Source organism: Thermobia domestica, chromosome 2 (assembly GCF_964235325.1).
Source record: "Thermobia domestica chromosome 2, izTheDome1.hap1.1, whole genome shotgun sequence".
Classification (NCBI taxonomy): domain Eukaryota; kingdom Metazoa; phylum Arthropoda; class Insecta; order Zygentoma; family Lepismatidae; genus Thermobia; species Thermobia domestica.
In genome coordinates, this window is record NC_137455.1 from 370724903 (window position 1) to 370747137 (window position 22235).

Genomic DNA, 22235 nt, shown 5'->3' on the forward strand with positions numbered 1-22235 from the left:
TCCCACCTAATATCAATAGCCTCGTTCGCACACTGCGTTAAATACCCATTAAACAAACATATAGATTTTTTTTTTTTTTTAATAAATTGTAACTCATTACAAGCTCACACAAAAGAAGAAACCAACTTTGTGGTATTTAAACTTTTGAATTATTCCCAGTCGCAACTATTGAAGTATGTAATTGCGAAGAATTCAAAAATTTGGAATAACTTTTGTACGAGAGGTGTCGAATAAGTTATCTACCTAAACAGGAAGGAAGGGGCAAAGCATGATGCCTGTCACGCACGCCAAAGATACTGTAGGGAACCCTGCTGCGCAGTTTGAGATCAGTCAGAGCAACGCTGTTCCCGTGAGCAGAGTGTTGTGTTACACCGCGTAGTAAATGTTTGTGTGACGTCACGAACAATGGACAAATTCCTAGCTCAACTCCGTGACAGGGGACGAAACCTGGATCCTGATAGCAAGCAGGAGTCCATGGAGCGGAGACACCTGCGGAGAGGTTTCTTATCGTACAACAAGGTCCAACAGGCTGTTTCCCAATGGTTTGCAGGCCATGACAAAGACCATTTTTTCTCTGGGATTTCTTCGCTGTCCACAAAGTGGCGACGGTGTGTACACCTCCATGAGAATTACATCGAAAATCAGTGATGACCAAGTGAGCCTATCTGCATTCCTTCCTATTTAGGTAGATAACTTATTGCACGCCCCAAGTAATGTAACTTTCAATACATAAAACAACACACACCTTACGATTTTCTTTTCTCCTAAAGGTACAATCACGAAAATCGTACTATTTTTATGATTATCTTTCTCATACGTAAGGTGGATATACGCAGTTGTACAACTGAAGAAAAAAGGAAAGAAATACTGAGAATGTACTTATAACGATTGGACAATGGAACAAAAACCTCATATTGAATAACAATGTCTTAGTGCTAGTAGCGTCTCTTGCAGCCGCGATTTGTTGCATGCAAGAACCTAGATATAGACAGAACAAATTTAAACTATTCATTCAGAACCTTTGTTGCTTTATCACTTTAATGCTAGTGGATCTACTTCACCCAAAACACATAAGAATGACTTAACTTTCTGATCGATTGACAGAGTAGGCCATGGCTATAGTAAGTCCGGTAGAGATGGACCACTTTTTTCTACCTCCAATAATTCGAATAACTGTGCATGTAGAAAATGTTTTTCTGCGCGCAATCCAAGAAAGGACTTTCTGTAACCATAACTAAAAGCTTTTAAGATCAAAAAAGCTATATTTCTAGCCAAATTTTAAGCTTGGAAAAATGGCTGACTCGTCCATCTATCCCATAATACTATGGGTTAGGTGGATCATGCGCTGTGGAAGTGATGGGCCATATGCAGAACCTAAACAATAAATAAATAATTTAGAACAGTTTTGTCTTTAAATACGTTATATTAATGAAGTAGCTATTATACAGCTACCAAGTTTCTACTGAAATGTCATACAATCTAACATTGATTAAACTAAGGTAGAAATATAGAAAATCTAAAAGTGAACTTTCTTTTTAATATGGAATGTAGAAAAGAAACATTTGTAAATGACAAGAATACATACGTTTCATGTTTTAAGAAGAAAATGAGTGCCAATAATTGCATTGTACCGTATATTGCATCTTGTTTTGTATATTTCAAAACTTTGCCACGCAAATCACAAACATTTTTATATTTCCTATGTGGTCCGTCTCTCCCACAATGGCAGTTGTTCATCTATCCCAATAAGGAGAGATAAAAAACGGTAGTTTACTTGTAGTTCTAGAACGCAGGAAACTTCATTGTTTTCATTAACAGTCCTTTATGATATAATGCGCTAGTAAAAAACAAAATCAAAGAAATATACGTCAAGAATGTTGAAAATGGTTTCAATAAAATGTGATGTGAAAAAAAAAAAGTTTTGACCTATCTGAAATAAAAATTTTCGTTTACTCAAGAAATGTACGGACTTCTGCTTCAGGAAAACATACAGTGTCTAGCAAACATCCGCCATGACACTACACTACAATTCGCGCTGCGCTATGGTGGATAGTTTACGAATTATGGCCTTGTTCACTTACCCCCGGGGTCCATCTCTACCGGATTTACCCTGTACTTGACCTCAATTTCATGGTCTTTGACAAACTTCTTCTCAACACCGATAAGTAGAATTACATTGTTCTTACTGCATACAAAACTTCTTATATAGCCAACACAGCTATATGTCTAAAAACTTGTATAATATGTAAAAACAAAAATCTTTTTGTTCTTTCTTACTATTCTATAAGGCCTTCTTTCTATATTGTCAAACTAAACATAACACATTGAGCAAGGTTAGGTGATAGAAACAGAGGAAAGAGTGAAAGTCTGATGAAGACGAAGTATAGAACTGGCAGAATCTTAAAAACCTTAGTGGGTGGCAATCGGAACTGTCCGAACAACCATATCCTCTTACTAGTGACATTGTGACTTAAGTTCAACGACGTTGCCATAGCTTTGGTCTCCATTACACTGTGATTAATGGCTTACACATGTGGGTTCTTTCTTTCTATATAGAGAAGGGGGAAATAAACAAACACTGACCAACTTGCCTGCATATATAGATCATTCCTTCTCAATGGAAAAAGAAATATTCTGTTGAAAGCAGGTTGAAAGTGTCAAATAACAAAGCAACATCAAGCACTCGGAGTTTCCAGACTACTTTTTTCTTCACCAAAACATTTAAGACATTCCATTCCTTATTCATATGACGGAGAAGATCAGCTTTTCCTCACCCCCTATTTTCGCCGAGAGCTGCCGTCCAGCTCGAATTTTGTTCCTCTCCAAAGGAAGAAGGAAGATTTTTCCACTCAAAGTGTCAAATAACAAAACAACACAAACCATTCGGAGTTTCTACGTTACTTTTTTTTTTTTTTTTTTTTTTTCGCCAAAACCTTTTTCAAGTGACAGAGGATTACGCACTCCTCTGGTCGAGAATTGTCAGCTAGCTAGAATTTGTTGGCAACACCGGATTTCGGAGAAAATATGTTTCACTACCATGTAGTAGGAGGAGAAGGTTAATAGGTCAATTTTCCATACCTCGCCCCAAGGTTTTTAAGATGTTTCAAAAAGTCTATTTTGAATCTGTTACGTGTTTGTTTTATATATTTTTATCACTCAGCCTTGCACAGAGTATTGAGTTTAGTTTGTTCTTTCTTTTGGCAATTTTCGGGTATTCTCACATTTAGAATACGCTATAGTCGCATAGTTTATTGAATAATCCACTTTGAGTTAATTATCTGTCAAACTTACGAAATTGATTCAACCTTTCAGGATCAACCAGTACATGTTACTAAGAAAACTTAGTTTTATTTCCAATTTCTCTTTGCAGTTATTACACATTGATCTTGTGGTTTCCCGAACTCTTTGAACGATTTGAAAGGTTCTACAATCTTAATCCTAACGAAACAGCTACTGTGTGTGATGTGAGCTACCAGCTGGCTTCTTCCAACTCAACTAGTTTCTGTGATCATTCGATACCTGACAGCGTGTACAGAAATACTCTTATCATTGGAGCATTTTGTTTACCTAGCAGCATCTGGTTGGCTACCTGTGTTGGGAGGCTTGGAACGAAATTTTTCCTCAGTAAGTACCCTTTTACTCTGAAAGTGAATGAAAAAAAAAAAGGCAATGTAAATGTATAATAGGTTGTGAATTGATACTAATGGCTACATTCACGAAAATGGACCTTGTCTCATTCTCAGTAGGATAAGTTAGGATAAAAGTAACACTGTTTCCTGAGGGTGAAAGTGGAGGTTGAAGGTAGATGTAATCTACACATCCTAAAGCAACTCCAATAACCTTTTAGATGGACTTTTTCAATAATACAAACTTTAAAGAATTTATACTTTTAAATTAAGTCTTGAATATACTATTTAGTTTAACCGTAAAATAATCTTCAAATCCTACAATAATAATAATAATAGTAATAATAAAATCTCTCATGGTAAATAATCGTATTGCTTTGTAGTTAAATGTTAAAATTGTTGCATTATCATTAATAACATTTGATGGTTCTTTACTTCAATTGGTATATTCGAGGCTTCTTCAGAATCATGGATTTCCACGGATTCCATTAATATACATACGTCTTTTGTCTTTCCCTGATCCGGACTGTTGGGTCTCGTAAATATCAGTTCTCCGCGAGTCGCACTTGCTTCTTCTTTTCTCCCATCCTTTTCATCATGGCTCTTTGTTTCTCCAGTTTGTTCTTCCTCATCACTTTTATCACTTTCGTTATCATTTAGTTCATTTATGGGTTCAATACTGTCTCGTTCTCTTTGTTTGGAAGCTTCCAAGGAGCACTCGTCACATGTCCATTTACCATCATCATCTCTCATACTTTCACATTGTTCCTCGTCAAGATTCAGGCACCGGTAATGGAAAACATTTTTACATTCATCGCAAATAATTGTGTTATCGCGAGAGTTCACTTTCCTTTTACATTTCTTCACGGCAACTATTAGTCCATTACAACATCTAAAGAGTTCCTTTTCTTTATTCTCCATTTCTTTTACAGTTTCTAGAGACTTCAGCACCTCTCTCTTCACCGTAGCACATCATTATATATTTCACTACATTCATTCATCCACAGAATAACTTATATTTGCTGCGATTACATCTTATTACCTCCAACATTAAAATCCTGGCTTGGTTACGCCAAATTTGAGATGCGCTTTGCCTAGCTAATGCGCTTTGTACTATGGTTAAACACATATGTATTTAATATTGTCTGGGTCGCCACCACGCGTTCTGACGTGGAAAAGTGTTCTCAGAAGATTCCGGTAAGTGTCAGGATATTAAGTGTAACCGCATCGGTAAAATAATCACATCGCGCGGAACAATGAACACCGCGACTTAACTAATTTCTGTGGATGATATAACTATTGAATAATTAACTAGTTAGCAACAAAATAAAATCAAATGTTACTGTCATTGCTTTACAAATTTATGATCAAACAGGGTTACAAAAGCTTCATACCGAAATACATGCAAGTTTGCGACATTCGTGTTCTAAGTTTAGCACATAACATCATGTCACTTTCACTGTAATTGTTTCTTGGAAATATGTTTTAAAACATTTCTTTAAAATATTTATTATACTTGGAAGTCGTTCATGAATTTAGGTATTCCTTACATGTACAGTGATTGATTTAAGTAATTTATCGGCACAAAGATCTCATTTCATCTTTATTCAATGTATAAAATATACTATTTCGAAGATATCCCTTTTGTTACTTTGCAGCATGACGACTGGGTACCTATTGTGTTTCATTATCATCATATTTTCAAAGTTTTCGGCAAGGTTAGGCTTAGTCTTACACACATAATTCATTTAATTCATTCATTTACTATAATAATCATCATCTTCATTTGAGTATTACATATATTCACATACTATTATTATTCATAATAATCATCTTGACTAACATAGCCTTGCATACGATTCATATATTATAATTTGCATACAAGAATAATATTTGGTACCACCCATCAGACATTAACTCCGCTGATCGTAAAGACAAAATAGATATCTCGTACAACAGGACTAATTCTAGATTCATTAATATTTACGATGTTTAATATGCCGATAATTACATTTGCTAGCTTTAACTGTTACATAAGGGAAGTATGAAGATGTTCCAGTCTTTCTAACTACCTTAATTTCGTACATAAACAGACACCAAAGAACACTGAAATTTTGATTTGAAGTTTGAATTATATTTTGATTACTATTTCTACATATTTAATATCTTTTGGTGGCATACGGTGATAAAGAAGGGCCTAAGCCCCTAAAAAGAACTTGTTAGTGTACCATGTTAATTACTTGCTTGTATGTCATATAATTAATTATAAAATTTCAGATCTTTACGTTTGCACTTTGAAGATTGACCCCTGGCCGTTGTTTTATTAAAATTGGATTCGGCACTTGAACTATTTGACACTTTTATGAATAACAAAACCAATAGACGAAATCTAATCAATTCTCTTTTTTTTTATTCTGAAATTTCTTCATTTTTATATCGATTTAAATCTTAAATCTTTCTTCTTCTTCGGACAATTAAATCTTTTTATTAATTAGTGTTGAATAAATAACTAATTTTCCGGTGCAGATAAATATTAACACAACCACTTAAATAACTGAGAATATGCCAGCTTTAGAAAATTAAATAAATAATAAATCATCCTGAATTATGAACTGCAAAATATAAACACATTAACTTATGAAATAGTTTTGTAAGCAATAATGAAATCACGATTAACAAATAAGACAAAACTGTTAGGGCCAGTAGTGGGGCATAACAAAATATTCTATATACCTTTTATACAACATTCCTTTTTTCCATTATTTTTTAAAAAATAAAATTCAATATGTAATAACTGTTCTTCTGTTGTATTTTAACACATTTCAGTTGGGATCCTTTCTGGTGATTTTTTTCTCTTCAAGTCGGCAGTTTTTATCGTGGTTCCCGATTTTTGTAATAAAACATGTAGTCTAATATTTATTTTAGATAGTCTAATATTAATTTATATTCTAAACTTTAGGATAATCTAATATTTATTTTTATAAAAAATACACACCTAGAACTACATAATACACCATATGGAAGTCACCTGTATATTACTATACATTGTCAGTTGTATTATATAAACGATGCTTTTGGTTGCATTTTGTGTATAAAATGACCTTTCTTATGCTAAAAAGCAAACTAGCATTTTATGAAATATTTTCAGGATGCACAGGTATCAGTCCTTCTATTTGAGAGTACGTACAGGATCTTTCCGAGCACTTACATATGTCCCTTTTGCATTTTTTTAAAAATTACACTTCACTGTAAATTCTTTCTGATTTTTGAAACTGTCAACTGTTTTATGTTCCCATAATTTGAGAAAGACAAAAACACTAGTATAGTATCAGTCCATATATAGCACGTGGCGGTTTCCTAAATAATCAGTAAACGATTCAGCATCTGATAGGCCATAAAACTTTAGTTCATATTTGTTCGGTTTATTATATATATATATATATATATATATATATATATATATATATATATAGGGTGTTACAAAAATTTGTAACAATATTTTGGGAATAGATTCCTCACATCAAAGTAAGAAAAAAGTTCATGGAGGAGTGGTCGGAAGCGCATAGTTTCGCAGCTATAAGTGCCGAAAACTTGCAAAAATAAAATTTAAAAGTCAATAGTTCCACTACTATAGGACCGATCGTAGTCGGGTCAAGACATCACTGGAGAACTAGTATGTGAACTATGCAAATATCCATCTTTCAGAACCTCCGGTACTTGCACAATCGTTTATAGAGAGGCTGTTTGGCACTACTTGATCACTCTCCACCTACCTCTCTAAAAATTGGTGTGCAAGTACTGGAGCAAACTGAAACATGGCTATTTGGATAGTTCACATACCAGTTGCTCAGTTATGTCTTGACCCGACTACGATAGGTTCATAGTAGAGGAGCTATGAAAATGGCGTATTTCTGGACAATATTTAAACTGATTGTTGTTTTCCTTTTATAGCACTGCAGGAATAACTTTTAGTAGGTATAATTACAAATCCTCGCAATTACATGATTTAAGCTGTGTTGCAAACTTCAGCAATGTTTATCGTATCTCCGGAACGGTTTGAGATATCGAAGTGTTGTAAACGGCAAATTGATTTGTTTGTCAATTGCAAACCACACAAGTAACTAGATATGATACTTACCTAAGCATGTTTTCGAAATAAAGGCCTTTGAAAAAATTCAAATTTTCAAGTCCTTATAACTTTGTTGCTATTCATTCAAAACAAATCATACCATGGCCATAGTATCCAACGCTGAGATACTTCCGATGTGCATTGTCTTGTCCATCTCCGTTGTGCTGTATGTGTGATAGAGGCTTCCAAACTTTGGATGTTTGTGATAACATCCTTAATTTGCAACACTGAATGATCAGTGTGATATTTTAAGTTTTAGTTTAACATTTTGATTTGAAATATGTAATAATCTGACGTAGTGCCATTTGAAAAAATATAACTTTGTACTGGGATGGCAACACTGTTCACGGAGTGTTGTTGTTTAATACGTAAAACGATGTCCCACTCCTTATAGTTGCTTCATGCAAAGTTTCGCTTTTCTCCCTCTTCTGGTTTCTCCGTTATTACGGATGTTCCAGATAAATTGCCCTTCCTGTATGTATTATCTTCAAAAAATACTTTAAGGGGGCAGACAGCTAACAATTTTTCTTTTGACAGTTTTTCGTAAATGGAAAGAGATAATGAAACGTAACTTACCTCAATAATAGATAATGTTATTCTACACCCGAAAATACGAATCGGAAGAATTTTCAGTGTTGCCATCCACAGAAATTAATTGTGACCAGAATTTGAATTACCCAAAAATCTAGCTTAAGGCAGCGACTAGAAAAATGAACTCAACTTTAATTAATGACTTATCATGCTGTGTTCCTTGTTAACTACTTTTTAAATAATATTTGTATTTATTTTGTAATAACTTATTTATTTTGCAATATCGTTTGTAAGTTATGACAGAATAAGTGCAAATATTATTTAAAAAGTAGTTAACAAGGAACACAGACTATGATAAGTCATCAATTACCGTTGAGTTCATTTTTCTAGTCGTTGCCTTAACCTATATTTATGGGCAATTCAAATTCTGGTCACACTGTAATTTCTGTGGATGGCAACACTGAAAATTCTTCCAATTCATATTTTCAGGTGTAGAATAATATTATCTATTATTGAGGTAAGTTACGTTTCATTATCTCTTTTCATTTATGGAAAAACTGGTTTAAAAAAAAAAAAAACATTGTTAGCTTTCGAAAAATATTTAGTAGTCTGCCCCCTTAATTCCTTCATCAATACTAAGATTTTTATTTGCATAAAAACCTTACATTTGCCAGCAACACTACCAAAAGACGGCGTATTTTATGAAACGGATCATACTTTACTCTTCACTGTCTGCTCAATTTTTAATGCAAATACTAAGAAGACGCCGGCGGATATTCATGTAACGTTCAAACTAACGGAAACTCTATAGTAGGCGTGTTGCGTCTACTGAGGGGAAAAAAAAAAATAATAATCACGTCTACATGGTGTGATAAATTCTATTGACCTTTTCTACAATATTCTTTTAAGTTGTTGTAGCATTGCAAATAATATATTACATTTGAGAGTTGCTATCGTAGTGATGAATAGAACACAACAAAAATCTGGCAGAACTTCAAATGTCCCCCAAAAATTCACGTATTAGACAGTTTTTTAACGATAATGGAATTGGACTACTTGGTTTTGTATTTTAATATGTTTATTTACCTATTTACATTTAATATTTTTCCAAAACCAGACAGTAGGGGATTCAATCCCTTCTTTGGCAGAACTGCAATAAAATTGTTTGATTAATCATAAATTATTGATTGTGTTAATACGATACATATTTAATAATAACAAAGCGTCTACTTACATAAGCATTCACTTGTAATAATGACAATCTTCACCATAGACGTTTCAATGAAAATTTCTGATCTTCATCGGTACAATTGTTTTTAAAGGAAATAAACGTTACTTGAAGAATTTCATTGTCGGTGAATTTTCTTTAAAGTGTTAACAACATTAAGGAGTCCTTTTTAAACTATGAACGTGCTTCTTTATTGTGGAAATGAAATCTTAATGGGTTAGTGCAGCATAGTTCTGGGTATCCTTTGTCCTACATTTATGTTACTTACTGTTTACGTACGGCAGTGGTGAAGCGTTCACCTCTGGTGCGTGAGATCCTTGGTTCGAACCCCGCTCAAGTCAAGTGAACTTTCTGGTGGGCAAACAAAGTGTGTGCGGATTTTCTTGGGGTTCTCCCGTTTCCTGCCACTTTCTTCATTTCACCATTTCATTCATTTCTCATCATCATCTTTAGCCTAGTCGGCATAAGCGTGGGACGTAAACATACAAATTTTATTTTCATTTCTTTTTACATACGGTCAAGATTACCATCATTATCAGTGGGTGCTTAGTTTTTGTTTTTAAAATTTTAAAGTATTTTTATATATTCTATTTTATTTTTCTAATTACCATGACCATTAGTGAAGGGCTTACACACCACAAGTAGAAAGTTAGAGAATTTGAGACAATTATGCTTTCTTTTTTATATACAAATATGTGTTAAGTATTAGAAATTAGTGTAAAATCTTCGGCGTTCTGAGAAGAACGAATGTAGAACAATAAAGAAAAGAAGAAGAAGAAAGACAGTATAGTGGAAGTGGGACGTTTTTGTTTTCATGGAACTTCTGTTTTATAGGAAAATAATTTTTCTCTTGCCTAGAGCTTACTGGAATGAGTTTTGGCTATATTAAGAAGATGTATAACAGATATTGTACCAAGTAGTTGAATGTTGAGAATAAATGCATGATTTATCCAACGTGGGAACTATGTTTTTTGTTGTAAATGTTCGAGATCAGATACAATTATTGTCTGCACGTGGATTGGAGACTGGTGGAATATATAGCTAGGATATTGGTAGCAACTATTAGAGTGTAATTGGTGAAATTGCAGTAAAATAGGTAAGCTTCGCAATAATAGATTTAACAGATACCTTTGATAAGCACCACTGAAAGATTAATTTCGTCAAGAATTTTTAAAAGACATTATACTTTTATGTTATTATTTAATGTGAATAAAGGCTTCTCATTGGCTAACGACTCAATCCAACCAAGTAGTAACAATAAGGTACAGAGTAACAGAAATGAATCTTATCTATTCGCTGGATTCTCGTGGACACGAATCATGATTCCTCTTCCAGACAATTATTGCACCAACAGTGAATAAAAATTCTCATATCTTAAAACGTCCATAAAACAATATAATAAAATAGAGAGAGACATGAAATATTACTCATAAGTTAGGAAGAGAACAAATATTCCTATCGAGCTTCAAATTTAACGCATGCTTTATTCTGCAGGATGAACAAGCAAAGACTTTCATGTATCATGTCTTCTATGTAGTAACAAGCTTCTTTAGATGTGCTGAGGAACAGGTCAAGAGTTGGATGGGCCGAATTTTTTTTTTTTTTTTTCAAGTCTAATATGGCGGAAATTTGTGAATTGAGGAGACTGAATAGGAGTAAAAGAAAAAATAAAACCTGTTTATATCTTCCGGTCGCGCATGTGCTCTAAATTTATCGTAAGTTGGAAACATTCACATTTCTATGATTTTTTTTTTTTATGTTACTTATTAATATTTAAATCTAATATCTCTAGTCGAATCTTGCTCGAACCGTCAATGATTCAGAAAAAAAGAATTGTTCAAATCGGTCCGCTCGCGCAACGGTTGTCAATTCTAAGAACCAACAAGAAGAGTTTTTCGAGCTGAATCTAGGAATGGTTTTATCAGAACGACTCTGCTATCAATGTCAATCATGCCTAACTTTGGCCATAACTCAGATTTCAAAATACCTTTAGCTAAGAATGAGAGAAAACGGAGATATTCAACATGAATTTCTTAGACTTACGACCTCACACAAAATCTGTAGTTTTGTCAATAAAAAAAAAATCTGTTTATAAATATTACTAATGGTCTAAAATAATTTGCTTTCAAACATTTAAACTTGTATTCAATAAACAAACAAATAATAATAATAATAATAATAAAACTAACTTGTATTATTTTTTTCCCTTGAACTGTGATCTACTTTTATTTACAGATTTCTTTCCAAAATTTCATTAAATTTAAAAGGTAATGTGCGATCGAAAGATGTTGATGGATTTAAATATATTTAAACATTATTTTCTGTGGTTCTAATACATAAGAATTTGAGTTGTTACATTTGGGAAGAAGTTAATTTAAAAACGTTAAAAATGTTCGTAAAAATGTGATTTTTCCAAATTTTGGCAAACTTTAGAGCATATGTGCGGTCAGAAAATATAAACCAACTTTATTTGTTTATTTATTTTATATATATTCCTTTTTAGTTTCTCCAATTCGCAACTTTTCCGCGGTATTACGACTTGAAACACAAAGTTTGAATTTTTGCTGCCCCACCCCAGTGAGGAGTGCTTCGAAACCTTTCACAGATTTTTGTCTTTTGAATATTTTAATGTATAAAAATTTTTATCTACTGTTAGTTAATATGCTTCCCATCGTAGGAATTAGTAGTTACTATATCAGTTAAATTGTCAGTGACATAACCAATTTTTCTTTCTGCTATAAGAACAGACTAAAGCAGCGTCTCTGCCAATCCGGCAGGCAGATTTTTTCTGGATAATCCAATAATATTTTTTCTTTCTTTCAGTTTTCAGTTTGGCAGTTTCAGGTATATGCACAATCGGATTATACTTTGTGAACAATTCCATTCAAAATTTAATCCTTTCGTGCATATTTGAAGCCATGACAGGAATAGCCATCAGCGTTCTCTGCTGCCTTGTAGTTGAGCTGTTCCCAACAAATCTCAGGTTTGTTATTCTTCTTCTTCTTTCATTATATATTTCACTTCTTGTTTTTCTAAAATTAATTTATGTAACATTCTCAGAGCGGGGGGGGGGGAAGGTAGTCGTCCCGGGCGCAGAAAGCAAGAGGGCGCCGAACGAGCAAGAAGAAAGGAAAAATATTGAAAATAAGTAAACAATGCGTCGCTCTGAAAAATTATTAACGCCCTATTAAGTCAATATTGTTGCTTTGCAAAGAAATTTGTGAAAAATTTTCTTACTTGCTATGCTCGCAACCCAAACGTTTCAATAAGAGTCACAACATATTTTTACTCTTACTTAAATAAAATTATTATATATAATTTGTTAATGACGATGTGATATACAAGGTGCTGAGTAGTGACTTACAGTGTACCTAGGAGCGTTTTAAAAGTCAGAAACGGTCAAAGTCTGAAATACGTGTTCGGCGTTTTGATGATAATGAGTTTGCTGAGTTAATCACGCTTTTCTACACAATCGTATTAATCACGACGGTGATTATGAAGGTATGAAAATGAGAAGTATAGAGACGCAAGCTGCTGTTTGCTCGGGAATATTAAAAATGAAGATAAACAAGGGGAATATACATATATGCATGTATGTGTATTGTTAATATGTTAATTAATAATAAGTAACCTTAAATTCAGAACTTTCTTTCATTAAGAAATTAAGTAATTTCTGTAATTTCAAACATGTGTAATAACCAAACTGTATTTTGGATTTTAAATACAACATATTCTTGACCTCTATCGATGAATATTGAGAAATTCGCGGGAAGACTCCTTCTGAATTCCATTACATTTTACAAAACTTTTTTTTTACCATAAAAGAATCGAAATTAAAATGCTATTTGTGTAGTCACATACAGAATAAAATTACAAAAATTTATAATTTTTATTGGAAATTAATGTTTCCACCCATTTCGAACAATTTAAAAGCACATAGGATCTACTGTATTGAAATTTCATTTCTTACCGATAGTACTAAATGTTATAAATTTCCGTGACTGTTCTCCAAGTGGATTTGTATACAACTAAAGGTAGTTCTCTCAAGTTTAACATAAAGTCAAAAATAAACCTTTTGAAAGCAGCTCTTATTTGTAAAGGAATACACAATGACCACTTGTGACTGATGCAGTGGTCTGTCCGAGTAGGTTGATAAAAATTCAGGATAGCGTAACAACAAAAGCTGCCTGTCTTATATGCAAGAAAAATAATAAATAAATAAATAAATAAATAAAAATTGGAGGCTTGGTAAGGTGAGTGTAGGTGGGCGCCGAAATCTATAGCTACGGCTCTGAACACATTTTCTGTAAACAATGAAGCCTTAGTGAAGAGGTCTCTTCCAGCTGCAGTTGAAGCTTGATTTGAAAGGAAAATAGAGGCAGATTGTCGTTCATAAATGTAACTTTTGATCACATTTGTGAATAGCTGCAAACTTGATAGGAACCAAAAAATGTTTAACAGAATGAACCATACTTGTTCAAAGTTTCCTAGGCCAGATATTACTGGCATCTACTACCAGAGTGCTCATCAAAAAATCTACCGGAGTAGAGAAAATTTAGAACCAAATTGGTTGTCCTAATTTCTTTCCTTCAGGTGTTTCCACTCCATCTCTCTCACACACTATTCTTTTTTGGATATATATATATATATATATATATATATATATATATATATATATATATATATATATATATATATATATATATATAGATAGATAGATAGATAGATAGATAGATAAGAGGGAGAGTTTAATGTTTTACCTACTTTTTGATCAGTCCTTCCTCTTAAAATTTCAGTAAGCTCATTAATCTTCCTCTTTTAGCAACCTGCTGTCATTACTTATTTGCTGTTCTCTTAACATTTTCCTAATATATACACTGAGCCCATAAAATAATGCTGGAACTAGACATATCGCGGTAGACGTAAGGATTTTCACTACAGTCTTCAACACTTTTTATCGGTATTATTATTTTCTTGTACTACAAAATCAATGAAAAATATAATAAAATTAGAAATTAGCCATTTGATGTTTTTGAATGCAATAAAATAATGCAATTGTGTTTGTTTATTGACGAAAAATCTATTCTGCAAGTTTCTTTATTACTTTCAGATCTTAAAAGTACTGCACTATCTTGAAGATGTTAAAATGACTATTAATTCATTTCATTGAATTGTCTTAATATGTGATTTACTTTCCAAAACTTCATATAGTTATTGTTACTGTGTTATTTACAAAACTTCAGAATACGTATTCCGCATGATTATATTGTTATCTTTCGGTAGATGCGGATTCGGTCCCTGGTGGAAACTCATGAAGTTCGGATCCTTCGTAGATCCACGTCTCGTATAGCCGTTTTTGGTGCTGAGAAAAGGCGTTAGTAGTAATGGCAGCAGTTGATTTAACTTTGTGGGCCTCCTGCATTGCGGCGCCCGCCTTAGCTCGGTTATCAAAGAGGATGAGGGACTACTCATAAAGGCAGCGGTTAAAACTACGTGACCAAGAGGGATGGAGCATAACACCAGGTGACCAGAGGGACGTGGCATAAAACTACGTGATCTCATGACGTCATACCACGTAACCCCAGGGCTGAACTAAGGCGGGCGCCGCAATCCAGGGGCCCAAAAAGTTAAATCAGCTGCTGCTATTACTACTGCGTTGAAGTTTGAACTAGAAAACTACTTAACTAGAAAAGAATAAAATCATTACAATCAGTGGTGATTTCATGAAGTTTCCCTCAGAAGTGGGGCTTCCAACATTATATACAAAGGTGAAAAATAGTACTTTAAAGGAGATACAAAACTGGGGGGAAATTTTGTATCTCCAAAAAGGAATTTATCCCTCTGCCGGGCCAATGCCTGAAATTATTACTGGTTATATTTATATGAAATGATATTTTGTATTTATTAGAAAGATTGCATCAGCTGGAATCTTTCTAATAAATACAAAACAAGTAGTTTCTAAACATAAAACGGGTTTCCACTTTTCAGAAACACCATACTCTTTTGGACAAAACTGTTTCAGTGAACAAACAAACTTTTTTTTTTTTTTTTTTTTACGAAGATCAAAAGCGATTTCGGTGATAACTGAATCAATTTTTGGAGAGAACCGAAATGTCAGATTTTCGATTTCCGGTTTCTATACAAAGCTATTTTGTCCGTCCTGAAAAAAAAAAAAAAAAAAAAATCACTATAAACGCTTTCGCAGGTTAGTTCATCAAATAGATAGGAGCAGATGTAGGAAGGAAAATTAAATAAAGAATAGAAAAGTAGTTGTGAAGGGCACAGTTAAGTACCATTATATCTATTTCTATTCTATTCTGCCACTGCGACATTAATTTGTTCGAACTCGTGCATATATCACAATAGGCGCACCAATTGTGTCAGCCTTATCTATTTTGGATCAGCAAAAGGTGCAATGCGTTTGCCAGGCTCGTAGAATATAGTCAATCACAGTATGAAAACAGAGACAAACAACCTAGCCTACAGAAGCAATGTCTTCCATGTCAATCATCAGTGTCTAGCGATAGGGTTTGAACTAGGGATGGACAAAATTGGTTTGGTTCGGTGTTTGAGAGAAAACCGAAATTTGTTTGATAGAAAATAGAAACTGGTTTTACAGAAAATTGATTTTTGAAGGGTTTTTAAAAATAGAAGAACCGATTTTTATGCCTTCCTACTTTGAACCTTGCACACAATTTTTAGTTTGTCTTTTCTTATGTATTTATTTATGTATTAATCTTCCCGAAGGTAGGTTTAAAAAACAAATTTCATTGCATCCTTAATGCTTTCTTTAATGTTTAGTTAGAGACAGATTGAATATAGGTTGATAGCGCAATGTACCATGTTGATCTAAGATAGTAAGGCCTTAAATACAAGACGACTCCAGGATTTTGAGAAGATTTCAATGTAAAAATGAAAATGCTTAGCTTACAATATTAGTCACACTTTGAAAATATCATATAATGCAAAGCTTACTAATTTTGGAGCTCTTTTGTAAGCTTTAAATTCGAGTCTTTATTGCTTCTTCTTCTTCTTGTGGTTACGGAAAGTATACTTACGTAGATTTCAATACTCCGTGGAAGCCTAGTGAAAAATACATTAATAGAATATTTTAGGTGTCAATCAGATCGCACCATAACATTACATTATCATTACCTGTTTCCTATACACTGTAACTATACGGTTTGGCTCAGTCAATTTTTAAGAAGAAATTTTTAACTTTTTAAATGAACCTCGCTTAATAGTGCTTCCAAGAATTTTTCTCTCAGTCAACAAACGAATGTGCATATATGTTTGTGCGTCTCAATTGCCACGGAGATCGCAGACTTCCTCTCTCCTTCCCATATAAGGAGCTAAAATTCAGCACAATGGACAAACGTCGTCTCAAAACATTCCTGTCTATGGGCTGTCATAGTTATTTTTAGCTTCTGACATCACCTAACTGCGAAGCAAAGCGCACTTTTGCCTAGCAACAAGACGAGACGAAAAGAAAGAGAAATTAGTGTTACAGAGACACCCGAAGAAGCAACCACGAATGGTCTGACGATGGTACTCGGTGCGATAGCAGTTTGTGAACATACATTACTACTGTACTTATAGCAAGATGTTCTCCGTGAAACGCTAACTATAATATTCGTCTACATTAAAGGAGCGATCGCAAAATGAATGAGTTTATTACAAGAACAAATATATTTAAAATCGTTGGTGATTAGTTCACCAGAAAGAAGATGGAGGAGAGCAACCCGCAATCTTCAGGACAGACCCTGAGGAGCCGCCAATGGCAATTCCCCTTCTAGTGTCGAAGTAAGTGAACAGTGCTTGTGAAAGTGAAATAATCAACCATGTGACGAAATATAACAAATAATTCGTGTCTACCGCGACATCCGCGTCTTTCGTATTAAATGGGCTTATAATATTGGTTATTAAAAGTGAAGTGCCACTGTTTATGTATTATATGTTCGTAAAGTTTTAGTGTTGTGAATTAAAAAGTAAAAATCCAAAAATTGAGTATCCTTTGAAAATAATAACAATGATTTAAATTTACATGTGTTAATTTTAAGGAATAACTTAATTCATTTTTCTTTACAGCATGAGTGAGTAGCGCCTATGCAACTTAGTAATACCTACATTAATAAATTGCATTAGCGCTACAGAATACAATTAGAGTTTACTTTGTGCCGGTTTCCCGTAACGTTCTGACCGAACTCTGAACCTGTTGTCCGACGGCTATATGGTCAGTAGTAATGGTCGATGTAACCCGATAGTGAATGCTAAAGAAGACATTCGAGCGGTGGAGAATCGAACCCTAGACCATAGTAAAAGCGTAAGCCCACTTTGGGACCGTAGGACACGAACCACGTACAGTAATAAAAGGGTTTATCCCGAAAGGGAGCGAGTAGAATTGAACTCAATACTCTAGTATATGGTTAATCCCTATGTGAGACGTACCTGGATCGAACCCAGTACTGTTATATATGGAAAACAGACAGGGACAGACGAGAATCGAACCCAGGACTGTACTATATGGTTTTCTCTCACGGGAACGTACCAGGACTCGAACCCTGATACTGTCATAAAATGGCGCCCGATAGCACAGGAACGTTCGGCAAAACCGCATAAGAGTGACGCTGATTGTATTTTCTCGATTAAGGTAAATTGTAGTGCCTCATTAGTGCTATTTAATTTTGTTGCTCTGGCATTAGTAAATTAATCATCATGTCTGTAAATAGAGAAATAATTCCTGTCTTGCATGAAATGCGAAAAATATGGAAAGAAACAGAGTACTTAATAGTAGAAAGTCAGTTCAGATATAGAAAAGAACCTTTTACATTGTTAGAAGTCGAAAATGCCTTAAAGGTAGAACAGGAAGTTTGTGAAATTCGTAAAAGAGCTAAACAGGAAATTGCAAAATCTCTTTTGAAAAGGAACATAGAGTATAGGGCCGAAATTGAAGATAAAATTGTTGCTAAAATGCATGAAATACGCAAATCTGATTTTTATCGAAAGGTCAAAGATGAATGTGTTCTTGAATCAGAATTTATTTCCTTGTCAGACATTAAAGGTAAATTGAAAGTTCACTATGAAAATTCAGACATTGTACGTACTGCAAAAGAAAGGTTGGCTGAAAGAATATATAAAAGATATTCAAAGCAACACAATGTTAGTTATAAGAAGGATTCCAGTGATAATCAAAAATTAAATTGTAAAGTTGTACCACCGAAACGGGTTAGGTTTGCTGATCCTCTTGAAACTGTAACTTTTGCGCCTCCTTTTGTGAATGTTAATGAGCTAGAAAATATTCAAAATTATGAAAATCGTCAAGAAAAAACAGTACCTTTAAAAATAAAATTTGCTGAAAGTACTTTAGAATTCGTTAAACGTGAATTTGAAGGTATTTTGTGGGACATTGCCCCCGTAGCTCAGAAAGCATACGCACGAACAGTGAAAAATGAATGTGTTGAAAGTTGTACTGTTTTGCCATGTGTTAGGTCTCAGTCACCGCCTATTGTAGTAAATCAAGCTAATAGTGAATTTCTTGACAATGAATTTGAACAGGTTAAAGAAATATCTGAGTGTGAATTAAAGATAGAAAAACAAATCATTCCTGTTGTTAATCACGTTAACATTGAGTTAGGCCAAGCCAAAGAATTTGTTTTGTCTCTGTCGAATAGCGTTTCAGAAAGAAAAGAAACAGGAAGAAAAAAGAATAACAACCCAGCTGTCTTGTTGCAACCCGCACCAAACATCGAGTTAGTCACGTCTAGTGTAACTCTGTGTGTGAATCAGCGGTCAGCTGTTCCAGATGTTGTTTGTTTGTTTTGTAAGGGAACAAAAAAATGCATTCATGGGTGCAATGCGTGCTTCACTACAGAAAGGTTTACTAGAGTGGTAATAAATTGCGTTGAGAATGAAGGCAAAAGCGGCCTGTCCACGCAGTCTTGTAGTGTATTATGTTTAGTAGAGGAAAATTGCCTCTATGGCACCTTGCTAACCAGTAAATTAGAATGCGTTCCGTTTCTCAAAACTTGTTTATTTTTTGTGTCTGTTAGGGTTGTAGAGATTTGTCAAGAGAATAGTAGTTCTTTAAGCTGTGAGTTGAAAGTTAAAAGTATACAGATAGGACAAATGAATTATGTCACCTTTTGCATAGTTACTTGCACTTTAATTGTGTATTTAGAATATAGTACAAACGGCTTTACGCCAGGTAGGCCTAATGGTAATGAACATAACTCAATAACGTGGGAAAAGAAACTAAAAACCTGTCAAGAATATTTTAGTAAATTACGAAATGTTGTTTGTCAAAGGGCAAGAAAATATAGTTTACAGGTTCAATGTGGCAAAAGGCACTGGCAACATAAAAAGAAAGTACGTAAAGTCAGACGAAAACTAAAAAGAGTTAAACGTATGCTGTTTTGTTTTTCAAAATTTTCCAAGTTTGTTCATAAATGTTCTTTGAGAAATAAGCATTACAGTCGCACCAATGCTCAGGCAAGTAGTTGTAAATGTCAAATGATGTTGTCGCACCACGGTGATCAAAATTTTGAATCGAATCACATTAGTAACTTAGCGATCTATGACGTAGTAAAGGGGTCAGGTGCTGACCACTCATCACCTGCAGATAAAAATCACGAACCTTTTCAGGAAGAATGTGGTAATCAGGTGAATGTATTCTTTACGTCTAAGCGATGTGAAAGTGAACGTAATAAGAAAATTAAATGCCAATCGCCAATTGTTGTCAGTGATGTGCTATCAGCTGATCGTGACGTCATAACAAAAGCTAAGCATACAGGTAAATGGAAAAACCTAGTGAAAAGGAAAAAGCAATTTAGGGTTCACTTTGAATACCGTAAAATTGGTGCACGTCGAAAATTATCACAAAAGAAAAGTAATTGCTACTCAAGTAGTGATAAGTTAGTCAATTTCTTGTGCCATGCAGTAGTAATACATGTTGAGAAACCATTCGCGTTATTTGTTTATTGGCAAATGAAACCTTTGAAAATTGTTTTTGTGTTGAAAAAGCCTCGAGTAGGTGTAGGATAAACGAAACTTTGTTAAGCCGGACTGCTTGTACTGTATGAAACCGACACTTGCAATGGTTTTAATATTTCAACAAAAAAAAAAAAAAAAAAAAAAATCTTGATATTTGAAATATATGTTCTACGAAATTATTTGTAATAGTATATTTTTTTTGTTAACGCATTCACAACAAAGTCTTAGTTTTTGAATCATAGAAAATATAGTGTTTCTTTTCGAAGTGCAAGAGTGCATTTGCGTAGTGAAAATTATCAAATATAGTGAACAGAAATAAATTTAAATGGTGAAGATGTATAAAATTTATACAAAATATTTCATCACAGTGTTGCAATTTTACAAAATTAAAATGTTTTGAATCACAAATTTAAATATTTTGGTGAGAAATCATTCGGTAATAAACCTGAATAAGCACATTTTAAATTAATGCAATGAAAATTTCAATTTTTAAATAACAACTATGCGTCAATTAATAGTAACCTACACTTACGATGTGTTATCTCAATTTATTTGTTTTAACCAATCAGTATGCCTCTGGGATTACTAATCAGCTGAGGATACTTGAATTTTGGTGTGGTAAGTTATAGTAGTCACCTGTACCCACCTTTATGGCGCGTTGTTAAGTTGAAAAGAATATACAATGAGACATCCTATTATAAATAAGTATCAAGTAAGTGGTGTTCAGGCCAATTGTTAGCAACCATTGTTGCATTTACTTTGCATTAATCTTTTCGTTGAATACGAAAACATTTTAAGTCTTAACTCGAAGACATGGAAGCAAAGGTCCCTCCAACTATGGGTTATTCATATTATGTAATGCCCGGAGTAGGCAATTTTCTTATTAGTCCCCTCTATGTTATTTTTAAATTTTACCCAATATCCTATTTTTTCACTTTGCTTCGGGGATGGAAATAAATGATATTTTAATGTGGGTAGGTATCTTCGAAATTTCGGAGGGCAGACACTTTGAAAAGTGTAATGGTTTGACAAACCATCCACTGCTCAGTCCATTCTTGGTTAATTTTTAACCGGAATGTAATAATTGTAAACATTATGATATTGAGTGTTGCTGTAGATTTAAATAACAATTTTCATATCGTAATCAATATTTTAAAAATATTTATGTGTGCTCGTACTTGAATTTAATTGGTGTGCTATATATTTGGTTTATAGTAGTAATGATAATTAAAATAATACTACTATTAATAATATTAATAAATGAAAGCAGATATACAGTCATTGTATTAGTTTTCAAGAATATTAGAAGTTGTTTTCAATGAAAGTAAATATAGAAAATGAATGCTTTTCGATAATAGTTAGATAATTAATTCAAGGTACATTTAAGAGTATAAGGCACTACATTAGTAAATATTTTAGGTTACAATGATTATTTAATATACTTGTAACGTTTTGTGTTTAATGGTAAACAATGCCAGTGATTAATTACTCCAATTATTAAACATGTTATTTTAAAGGAAAATAACAATAATTTTGTTCATGTTTTGATGTGTTTGAAATTGTGGCACTTAAATATTTTGAAATAACAGATAATAAGATAATGAAAGACATTGATAAACTTTATTGAAATTATGGCCCAACCGTAATCCGAATTTCGTTTCGTATGGCCCACGTGTTCGTTACCGTATTTCCGAAAAAACTTTGAAAATTTTTCGTTATATCGTCACGAGAA

General features: G+C 33.5%; 1 protein-coding gene across 2 annotated transcripts in view; it reads left to right on the forward strand.

The window, feature by feature from the left end:
* LOC145678840 (synaptic vesicle glycoprotein 2B-like) overlaps window positions 1–22235 on the forward strand; it is a 138284-nt gene that overhangs the window by 110566 nt on the left and 5483 nt on the right. For both annotated transcript variants that reach the window (XM_081749399.1, XM_081749398.1), the window contains exons 8-9: window positions 3371–3624; window positions 12338–12497. In XM_081749399.1, the coding sequence (XP_081605525.1) occupies window positions 3371–3624; window positions 12338–12497 (414 nt within the window). The remainder of the gene's footprint in view (window positions 1–3370; window positions 3625–12337; window positions 12498–22235) is intronic.